This window comes from Mytilus edulis, chromosome 2 (genome assembly GCF_963676685.1).
Source record: "Mytilus edulis chromosome 2, xbMytEdul2.2, whole genome shotgun sequence".
Taxonomy (NCBI): Eukaryota; Metazoa; Mollusca; class Bivalvia; order Mytilida; family Mytilidae; genus Mytilus; species Mytilus edulis.
In genome coordinates, this window is record NC_092345.1 from 89,126,094 (window position 1) to 89,138,427 (window position 12,334).

The 12,334-nt window shown below is 32.0% G+C and overlaps 1 protein-coding gene across 1 annotated transcript in view; it reads left to right on the top strand.

Annotated features, from left to right (window-relative positions):
• The window catches only part of LOC139513335 (BRCA1-associated RING domain protein 1-like), a 33,092-nt gene extending 25,748 nt beyond the window's left edge, over window positions 1-7,344 (top strand). Inside the window, exons 8-11 of the mRNA XM_071301733.1 lie at window positions 578-707; window positions 4,157-4,258; window positions 5,727-5,848; window positions 6,999-7,344. Coding sequence (XP_071157834.1) covers window positions 578-707; window positions 4,157-4,258; window positions 5,727-5,848; window positions 6,999-7,328 — 684 coding nt within the window. The 3' untranslated portion in view covers window positions 7,329-7,344. The remainder of the gene's footprint in view (window positions 1-577; window positions 708-4,156; window positions 4,259-5,726; window positions 5,849-6,998) is intronic.
• Window positions 7,345-12,334: the final 4,990 nt, after the last annotated feature.

The window sequence follows — 12,334 nt, forward strand, 5'->3', positions numbered from 1 at the left end:
CCAAGTAACTGACTTTAGAAAATCTCAGATATTAGTGGCAAGTGAGGGCATTGAAACATTTATACTTCATGTGTCAGATTTGGGTAGTGTTCATTGCAGTGCTCTCTCTTGTATTTCTATTAGAACCTCAGCTCTGAATTAGCATTGTTTCTTAAAAATCATAGACCTTCTTTTATAAAGCATACTCATATAGCACCATGGATCTATTTTTTGGGAGGGGTATGTAGAAAGAAACAATTCAGAACTGGAATAGATGCTTTACATTAAAACATCAAAAAATGACATGCAACAGAATCAAATCTATTTCCCTTTTGAAATTGTATAACAAATATTATTTGAAATTAACGTTGTATAAATCTATGAACATATAGCATAGACTACAAAAAAGATAGACAATTCAGTCTTTGTATTTGATATACTCATTATCCAGATCTTAAGACTGCTGAAAAATAAAGTTTATACAAATCATGTAAGATGTAACATGAGTGTTCCCATGTCTTATACTTCAGGGCTGCAATACAAAATGGAGATTGAATTTCATTCATGTCTGTAACCAGAGATATTAATATTTTTTTAGGTTGTAGATGTACTAGAATACCAGCAGCCATGTTTACTGCACACAGCTTTATCAAGAGAGCAGAAAATACTACTGCAGAAATGTGCAACTGTTATACAGGGCAGAGTGGTAGAGGATTTCTGTCCTGAAGGTAAAACAGGTTTATGTGTCTTGGACAGTATTTATTTTACATGTGTATTAAACTGTTCAAAGCCAGGGTATTTTTTAATAGTATAAAATCTTTTCTGTAGCATAGACTCTACAAAAGTTACACATACATATATGGGCAGCACAGCATATTTTCAAACAGAAACATTATTTCTCTTTTTATTTCTAATTTCTAACATTTGGTAAAAGCAATTTTTTGTAGAATTTGTTATAAAAGGGCAGTAGCTGTCAATCAAATTCCCATGATTTACCTTTGCTTCACTTTCAATGTTGACATTCTTTTTCTTTAAATAACTCTACACATACTTAGATAACTTTACACATACAAATCACTTGATATTCATCTCAAGCTTAGGGGTTAAATAGAAGTTCACATGAATACAGATTCAATGAGGTCAAATTATTCACTTGCAAAATTATTCACTTGCAAGTGAATAATTCATAATCACTGTTTTTTAGCCTATTTTGACAAAATTTAACAATAATGCTGCTAAAAGAGAATTATTATTTCATTATTTGCATTTCATTAAGAATTGAGCAAAACATATAATATATTTGATTTTTAGCTCACCTGGCCCAAGTGAGCTTTTCTCATCACTTGGCGTCCGGCGTCGTCATCGTCCTTCGTAGTTAACTTTTACAAAAATCTTCTCCTCTGAAACTACTAGGCCAAATTTACCAAACTTGGCCACAATCATCATTGGGGTATCTAGTTTAAAAAATATGTCCTGTGACCCAGCCAACCAACCAAGATGGCCGCCATGGCTAAAAATAGAACATAGGGGTAAAATGTAGATTTTTGCTTTAACTCTGAAACCAAAGCATTTCAGGCTAATCTGACACGGGAGTTAAATTGCTTATCAAGTGAAGATCTATCTGCTCTGAAATTTTCAGATGAATTGGACAACTGGTTGTTGGGTTGCTGCCCTTGAATTGGTAATTTTTAAGAAATTTTGTGGTTTTTGGTTATTATCTTGAATACTATTATAGATAGAGATAAACTGTAAACAGCAATAATGTTCAGCAAAGTAAGATCTACAAATAAGTCAACTTGACCAAAATGGTCAGTTGACCCTTTAAGGAGTTATTGCCCCTTGATAGTCATTTTTTACGAATTTTTCATAAATTTTTGTAATCTTTTACAAAAATCTGCTCCTCTGAAACTACAGGGCCAAATTTAACCAAACTTGGCCACCATCATCATTGGTGTATCTAGTTTTAAAAATTTGTGCCGTGACCCAGCTAACCAACCAAGATGGCCACCATGGCTAAAAATAGAACATAGGGGTACATGGCCAGTAAAATGTAGATTTTTGCTTATAACTCTGAAACCAAAGTATTTAGAGCAAATCTGACATAGGTTATATTGTTTATCTAGTCAATTCATATCTGCCCTGAAATTTTCAGATGAATTGGACAACGGGTTGTTGGGTTCAGGAGTTATTTCCCTTTATAGTCAATTTTTAACAATTTTCATTAATTTGGTAAATTTTTGTTAATTTTTACAAAATAATTTCATCTGTTACTAATTGAGCAAAGTTCATTATAGATTGAGATAATTGTAAGTAGCATTCAGTAAAGTAAGAACTTCAAACACATCACCATCACCAAAACACAATTTTGTCATGAATCCATCTGTGTCCTTTGTTTAATATGCACATAGACCAAGGTGAGCGACACAGGCTCTTAACATGCTTAAGAGTCTCTAGTTTATATATCTCATAGCTAGTGCACCTTTAAACAGGAATGAAATTGTACTCATTTATAGTATGGATATTTCATGAGGAAAAAAATCTATTTTGGGGGAAACTTTTTATTATTATCCAAACTTGTGATTAGAAGCTTTTGTAGAGAAAAAATATTCTGCAGTATTATTGAAAAGTTTGATGGTTGTTTAGCTTTTTATAGAGTTATCTAGAAGGGAGATAATTTGAAATTGATGTCTATGATAGCACTTTTTTTATTTGTAATCAGATGATATAGAAATAAGACAATTTTAGACCAATGTTTTTGTGAAACACCCTTTTATTCTGGAGAAGTTAGATAATTTTAGATCTATGTCGGTGATAACACCCTACTGTTCTAAAGAAGTTAGATAATGTCCTTTTTGAAAATTAAGAAATAATTCCTTCATGTCATGCTCAATGCTTGTTCTAACATGGGTAGGCATTATATTTGTGGATATTTTACTCTGAATGTTAGTGAGGTTTCAAATATGGTCAAATATAATGCCTACCCATGTTATAATGGGCATAGAGTATGACATGATAGAATTATTAAGATTCTGATGGGACAAATACAGTACCGGGTATTTTGGAAGGTCAAGCATACAAAAATACCTTGCAATGTTTGGCAATTTTCGTTTCCTCCCAGTGGAGTCTGTACATTACATTTTCATATCTAACAAAATTAAAAACTAAAAACAGGGTAACTATTAAATGTTGTTTGATAAACAGTATATAAAAAAAAGTTTGTTTAAGCTGCTCAAATTTATAAATTTTATTAAAATAACAATGAATTCTAACATCTAACAGTAAATTTGTGCGCATGTGTCAAACATATTTTGTGCTAATTAGAACATGGCTTTGTTTACACAGCGTAAGAAGGAAGTCAACATAGAACACACTTTTGTTAGCTAAAGCAGTAGGATAATTTGAGACAAATGCAGGGGTCGAAATTAGCGCTGGTCTGGTGGTCCGCGACCAGTAGATTTTGTCAGCTTGTGGTCCTGCGTACCAGTAGAAATTTGCCGATCAAATCACTGATTGCATTGTTTTTTTTACCCCAAAAAATCAAATTACACGGTACTGGGGGATATTAAGTATTACAATTGATCAAGTTAATTAATATCTCGGGTGAGTGTACTTCACATCAACACAAAATGTGGAAAATTTAGTGACATCCAAAAGGAAGATCGGAATAAGGTTATGAAATTGACAAAAGGAAATGTAAATATAAAAAATCCTGGGAAAAAGATTGTGAATGGTTAAATTATATATATGATCTCAATGTAATGAATTGTATAAAATGTGAAAAATTTACATTGAAAGATCTAGATAAGAAATGTATTTTTGTAAATCAAAAGGATCTTCAAATTTTAAGTTAGATTCTCAGTACTTGCTTATGAACAATCAGAACAGCACAAATAAAACTACAGGATTAAAGGTGAGGAAATCACTTTCCTGTCTAACATGTGTAAAAGAAAGCATGAAAATAAAAGTATTCTATCAATTATATAACATTTTTGCAGGACCAGTAGTTTAAGAGCCAGACCAGTAGATTTTTCAGTCCCCTGGTGCAGCTAGCCAGTACACAAAAAAGCTTAAATTCAACCCCTGGACAAATGTCTATGTTATAACATGCTTTTGGTCTATTGATGTTAGACAATTGATACAGAGTTCACTTTGAAAACACTCTTTTGTTGTATTTCAGTAACACATATAGTAACATCCTGTAATAAAGATGGAATGTGTGCCAGAACATTTAAATACATGCATGGTGTTGTAAATGGAAAGTGGATTGTCAATTTTGAATGTATGTATATTTATATGAATCATATCTCTGCTCTAAAACTAGGGGGGATACTGTTATACCCCCATCTTTAATTCATCCCCTCCTTTTAGACATGTGTCCTTCTGTCTAAGCCTATGTCTGTCCATCTCATTCATCTCAGGAAATACAAATTTGATATTCCTGAAATTTAAACCAAGTTGTGTGTTAACTAACGACTAATCACAAAGTACAAATTTATCTAAAATAAAACCTTTATAATTAAACATATTCATAATAAATAATCGTCTATAATTGATTAAAACAAGCCAAAATCGACTTTTTTTCTATTAAACTGAAAATTTTCACCACAACATTCACAAAAACTGTCTAATGTTTCTAATGAACTTTTCTAACAACACACCAAATACCTCTGTAATTAGCAGGACGATTATGGTGTTTTGTGTAAGGGCTTTGAACTTTGTCAAACAAAGCAACATGTTTGATAAAACCCATCATTTTAAATCAAATTTATAGACTGTCAATTCAATTTCTTCTTTCAATTCAAACTGGAAAAGTTCTTGTTGAACTAATATCTTGAAATGTGCAGAGCAAATATAAACTTATGAGTGAAATTTAAAAAGAAATTGAAACACAAAAGAAAATATGAAAATCTCATTTTAAGAGTTAATAGTTATCAAAGGTACCAAGATTATAATTTTGTACGCCAGACGCGCGTTTCGTCTACATAAGACTCATCAGTGACGCTCATATCCAAATATTTATAAAGCCAAACAAGTACAAAGTTGAAGAGCATTGAGGATCCAAAATTCCTAAAAGTGGTGCCAAATACGGCTAAGGTAATCTATGCCTGGGATAAGAAAATCCTTAGTTTTTGGTAAAATTCAAAGTTTTGTAAACAGGAAATTTTTTTAAATGACCACATTATTGATATTCATGTCAACACCGAAATGTTGACTACTGGGCTGGTGATACCCTGAGGGACGAAACGTCCACCACCAGTGGCATCGACCCAGTGGTGTAAATAGTTATCAAAGGTACCAGGATTATAATTTTGTACGCCAGACGCGCGTTTCGTCTACATAAAACTCATCAGTGACGCTCATATCCAAATATTTATAAAGCCAAATATAAGACTATATTGCATTCATCCTGTCTGTAAGTCCATATTATGTTTTATCACGCTTTTTATACTCCGGCTTTAAAATAGTGCGGGTATACTGTTTTACCTCTGTCTCTCAAGACATTCGTCCCATAATTATTTTTCATTGTATCTTTCTCTGGAACTACATTACAAGGATTTCTGAAATTTGGTTTCAAGGTTTATATAAGTCAGCTATACCATGTGATGTGTTTTCAAAATTCCTCACTCAACAATTTCCTGTTTACAAATCACTTTGATCATTTATTGTTTTAAGAAAAAACTGAATGTTCCTGATTTTAGAAGAGAAGATGTCAGTTTATATCATTCTGCTTTTTTTTTTTTTTTTAGGGGTGAATATGTGTTTGGAATTTGGCGATAAAGTCTGTGAAGAAGCATTTGAGATTCCTGGTTCAAGTCAGAACATTGAATCTCATGCAGCAGAAAAAGGCAGGATCAACAGAAAAAATCAGGTAAATTATATATCAGACTTTTTATAGTAAACCTGTTATAAAGCTACTGTACATGTGTATTCTTTGTACAAAAAAAAAAGAATGTCTTTTTATCCCCCCAGTCTATCCCATGAATATTTTTGTTTCATTCAAACTTGGATCAAATAGTCACTACATCTTACAGAAGCTAAAACCTATTCTTCCTTAAAAGAGATTAATAATTTTTGTGTCACCTGCAATTGAAGTCACAAAATGAAAGACAGGGATTGCTATTTGGTGATGTTGATATTTTGTGTATGAAGTGATTGTAAGATGTTCATGCCAGTCTTGCACCATTTATTTGACCTTTAAATGGATTATTGGTCAATGTTTAGTTTTTGTGTTGGGTTTTTTTCTTGGATACTATAAGCAGAAGGTCAAAATGTTGTGTATGGAATAATTGTAAGGTGAAGTTTCTTTGGCAGGGAATTATCTGACCTTGACCTCATTTTCATGTTTCATTGGTCAAAGTTTAGTTTTCATGGTTAGGTTTGTTTCTCAGATACTATAATGAGCAATAGGTAACTGTCTTAGGTGTGTGGAATGTTTGTAAGGGATGTCTGTCCAACAAAGTTCATCTGACCTGTATTTTCATTTAATACATGAATCATTGATAATATTGATTTCATGTAATACTTGTTGTATAACCTTCTGAAACATAAATGCAACCATGATCAGTAATGTTAGTGGAAGATATCAGCCTTAAACAAGAAAGATCTAGAAAAAAAGTAATTTTCCAGAGAGAAAAAAATCCATTTTGCTAAGGTAGTTTCTTTAAGGGGATGTCATTCATATCATTATCGAAATGTAATAATATGCATTCATGTCTTAGATGAAATCTTTAATGGAAACACAAATATATTATGTTAATTTTTTGCAACTGCTTAACATATATGTGTAATTTCTTTAAGGGGAAATAACAATGTTTGTCAGAGTTCAACAGAAATTGATACATTAATGTTGTTTCACCATCCAAATATGTTGGATGTTGTTTGATTGTCATATATAAGGGTTAAATGTTAAGTATGCAAATATCTTTTTCTTATTACGAAGCATTTTTGGACTCAATGGGTTTATAATTATTTAATAGAGTAGTCATGAAATTTAACAGGTTATTTTCCTTGCTTTTCAGCAACCGAAGTTATTTGATGGTTACCAGTTTTACTTCTGTGGAAATTTTGAATATCCAACTCCTCAAAAGGAAGACTTAATAGAACTAGTTAAATCAGGTGGCGGTCAGATTCTAACGAGAGAACCAAAGCTTGACCACATACCTAAAATACCAACAGTGCCTTATCATGCACCAAATAGTGGACCTTTATCAAAGTGCTACATTGTTGTTGTCCATGACAACAACTCACATAATGAGCCAATCAGAAAGGAGAAGATATGTTCTGTATCTGTGGCCTGGATATTGGACTGTATTGGATTGTTTCAGATAAAACAAAATGTAGAAATTTAAATCATATTCAACACAATGGTAGATTTTTGTTTTGCTTCAATGACATATTCCATCAACTGGCATGTTTAAAATGACTGAAAATTATGTTATCTGATTGAACCAACTTTAATATATATAATATTTAAGAAATAATTCATGGAAGCCATAGATTGTTGGAAATTTACACATGGCCTGGGCCATGATACTAGAATTTTATCCTGAGCGTTAGCCAGTGATAAAATTAATGAATATCACAGCCCAGGCCATGTGTAAATTTCAGACAATCTATGGCTTCCATGAATTATTTCGATTCTAATAGGACAAATACAGTCATTAAAAAACAGAAGCGATGGTGGGTACGCTTGTGTGGCTGTTCTTTTTTACTCCCTGATAGATAAAGCTCAAACCTTCTAATAAATCTGTAGCTTGCATGGATTATTTCGTGAATAACCGCTAGAAAAAAATCTGTTTAATTCTTTTAATTCTCAAACCCAACATTTGCCATTTCTAATTTTCATGTTTTTCTCGTTATCTACCGTCAAATCCAAAGTTGACATTTCGTAATTTAGGAGCCGCCATGTTGACTTGCTGAAATCAGTGAATATGCGAATAATGCAATAGAATAGAAAAAATAAAACAAAACCTACCTCAAAAATCAATTTTAATACAATATTATACCAATGTCGATGGTTCACGTAAATTCTGAGTTAATTCTTGATGTCAAATTTATTCATCAACAATATTTTCAAGTTGGCCGTCTTAATGTAGAAAAATTTTAAGTGCTAGGCTTCCAATCTAATTTAAAACCTAAGTAAAAGTTGACTTGAATTGATTTTTATGCCCCACCTACAATAGTAGAGGGGCATTATGTTTTCTGGTCTGTACGTCCGCTCGTCCATCCGTTCGTCCGTCTGTCTGTCCCGCTTCAGGTTAAAGTTTTTGGTCAAGGTAGTTTTTGATGAAGTTGAAGTCCAATCAACTGTAAACTTAGTACACATGTTGCTTATGATATGATCTTTCTAATTTTATAGCTGAATTAGTCTTTTGACCCCAATTTCACGGTCCACTGAACATAGAAAATGAAAGTGTGAGTTTCAGGTTAAAGTTTTTGGTCAAAGTAGTTTTTGGTGAAGCTGAAGCCCAATCAACTTAAATCTTAGTAAACATGTTGCTTATGAATATGATCTTTCTAATTTTAAATCCAAATTAGACTTTTGACCCCAATTTCACGGTCCACTGAACATAGAAAATGAAAGTGGGAGTTTCAGGTTATGGTTTTTGGTCAAGGTAGTTTTTGATGAAGTTGAAGTCCAATCAACTTGAAACATTGTACACATGTTCCCTATGGTATGATCTTTCTAATTCAATGCCAAATTAGATTTTTTTACCCAATTTCCCAGTCCATTGAACATGGAAAATGATAGTGCGAGTGGGGCATCCGTGTACTTTGGACACATTCTTGTTATTGTCAAAAATTATTTGCCACTATAAGTTTTAAAATATGTGTTGGTTCTTATTTCGAAAATTGAATTTTAAGATAAATGCATAAGAATTCAATAGAAAATATATGTAAATGTTTAAGGTACTTTAGAACTTGGCACAGGCTCATACTCTATTAAATTTCCTTAGTCACCTCAAAATGATGCACACAACTATTATATGCCTATAACAGAGGAACATAAAATAAAGGTGTAAAAACTGAGAAGCTAATTTTTGGTGGAAGAAGACTTTGGGGCTGACTTTAAAATCATTGAGCCTCCGTATGCCGCATTCGTTTCTGTGTATTACAATTTCATAACAACTTCTGATTCCTGACACCGATTTTTACACATGATTAAGCATCTGAATCATTTAATTTATAAATAAGGATTGAAAAACAATCACTATTTTAAATATGTACCCTTTTATTTATTTAAGTTATTAGATTTCATCTCATCTACATGAACGTTACTTGTTTACTTGTAACCGGATGTTTTTACTGTAGATATTTGTAGTACGCATGCTAGAATTTGGTATCGGGACAACTCGCCCTGTTTACATGTTCGCCCTTGAAGTTACGAATTTGCAAACATGCAGACAAGAAGATTTTGTTTTTAATAAATAAAAAGGATCTATTTCTTATTAAATTGTTGTCTTTATTCATTGTTTTCCTTTGTCATGTGAATTAGATGCCCTTCTACTTCAAATTGTTTGAATCTATTTATAAAATTATTCAAGACTCAGTTGACAAGAGCAGTACGTTGATGTTGGGAGAATTTTGATTAAACTCTAAATGCTCACAGAATAAGAAATATAATCTAAACTGAATGTACCTCCTTCTGAATAATTTATTGCAATATAACTATAAATCCCTTTTGACAAGAGAAATCTGACTTTTGTCAGAAATATTTTTTTCACATGTGCAGAGGTAATCACGTGTGGTGGCCATATTGGTTTGTTTACAAATATGTGAAGAAGGCTCTAGAACCATGGACCTAAACATAAATAGTTTTCCGAAAACGTAAACTTAATGCAATACTATTTTATCAATCATGATTATTTTCACAAATTCAATTTTGATTATTTAAAGAAATAAAATTATAACAACTACGATTTTAGATTAGAGATTCTACACAGACATGCTTTGATCTATTTAAAGCCAAATTAGTTTACCTGTGTGAAAATGTAAAAAATGGTCTAAATGGATATTAATTTGTTTACTAAACAAGTAAACACAAACTATGGATGGAAGATAATAATTCACATAAATATTTCAGACATTTGATTTATTTTAATAAATATAGGATTTAAAAACTGCAAGTGCAAACAAATTTAATCATTACATAATCAGCTGATAATTTTTTACGCAAACATCGTGGTGATGTAACTGATAAAAATCACTCCATCAATCCTCCAACCCTTCCACATATTAAACAATAGATCTACTTATTATTGTAGAATATTCAATGAATATACATTCATCGTCTAATTGAATATATCGGGTAATCAGATATTTTTAGCTGACATTTTGGGTTTCCGATTAGCCGGAGTTTACTGTAATAAATAGGTTTTTTTCCACTAACTTATTGACATAATACTTGTTGTAACATATATTAGTTTTGTATTCAATTGAATCATTTAAAGGACAATGTACTATTCTTTTTTCACAAAGACCAAAAAACAGGTTGGGGCGACCAGAGACAGTATATATGTCTCTGGGGCGACCAAATTCTTTTGACATGTTTTGACCATTTAATACATAATAATAGATGCATTATATAGTTCTTGGGGAAAAGTTTCATCAATGAATATAAAGATGTTCACTTTTTACAGTGGGTTGTAATGTTCTTTAAATGAGGGTTACTCCTCATTTGGAGTGTTGTTCCCAACCTGTTTAAGGTCCAGCTTTGTGCATAATTTAAAATTGGAAATTTCAACAAGCATCTAATATTCTTACACAAGAAAATAAATCCTGGTCTGCTAGCTACATGTTCATCTTTTCTACCGATTTAATAACTAGAATCATGCAAACAGACTTAAGAAAAAGGCATGTAAGTTCATCATACAAATATGACACTTTTTCTAGACAATCCAGATCGTGCAAAATACTTCGCTATAAAACTGTAACCTTTAAAATTGTTGTTGTGCACTAAAAACCCTCATGGGAACTTTCAAAAGTTGGTCGGTATGTAACAAGTCTTACTATTTTTATGCCCCATTTATGGGCATTATGTTTTCTGGTCTGTCCGTCCGTCCTGCTTCAGGTTAAAGTTTATGGTTGAGGTAGTTTTTGATAAAATTGAAATCCAATCAACTTGAAACTAGTACACATGTGTTCCTTATGATATGATCTTCTTAATTTTACTGCCAAATTAAAGATTTTACCTAATTTTCAGTCCACTGAACATAGAAAATGATTGTACGGATGGGAAATCCATGTACTTATGACATTTTCTTGTTTGAAGATTTTTTTTTACATCATAACGATAATGGAACAAAGCAGCCTGGGTTAGTGAGGCTGCTTTTATGGTAATTCAAGTTACCTTTTATTCACCTTCTTCCACCTCAGAGCTATCAGCTCTTTGATTAGAAAAGCACTGATTTCCTAGGAATGTTGTTGTGTCTGAATAGTTTTTATGCCCCACCTACGATAGTAGAGGGGCATTATGTTTTCTGGTCTGTGGCTCGTTCGTCTGTGCGTCCGTCCCGTTCAGTTTAAAGTTTTTGGTCAAGGTAGTTTTTGATGAAGCTGAAGTCCAATCAACTTGAAACTTAGTAGACTTGTTGCTTATGATATGATCTTTCTAATTTTAAAGCCAAATTAGACTTTTGACCCCAATTTCACGGTCCACTGAACATAGAAAATGAAAGTGGGAGTTTCAGGTTAAAGTTTTTGGTCAAGGTAGTTTTTGGTAAAGCTGAAGTCCAATCAACTTGTTTTTTTCTCAAATGGGTTTGCTGATTTACAGAAAATTGAATAGCAAATGATAGCCTTTTAAATTTACAACAAATGAAACTGTTTGTGCTTTGAATACCATGAAAAATGGATATATTAAAACAACATCAACTCTGCTAATGAATGATAAATTCTGAGAAAATCTGAAAGGATGTTTGCTAGTTTTATTAGGAAAACAATAATGGCAATGTCCATGTATTTTGGTAGAAAGAAAATTAACAAAATGGGTACATAGCAAAACATATCAGTGGTTCAAAATCTACAAATATGCCTGTATGACTGAAATCATTTATTGACTATAGAATTATACTTTTTGTCCTAATATATGATGAATTTTGTAAGCATTATCCAGAAAACAGTAATAAACAAAAACTGCAAACAGCACATATGAATTACAAAAATATTTATATTACTTTAACCATTTATTGTTGCCTTCTGCCAAAAAAAATCAATAGAAACTGTAAATATCAAAAATATGACCATTAAACGATTTATACAAATGCTAAATGACTGACATACTGCACATTAATAACCCCTTTGTTGGGGAGGTCTATAACGGACCAGTTTAAGCTTTTTTTGCCCAATTATTATA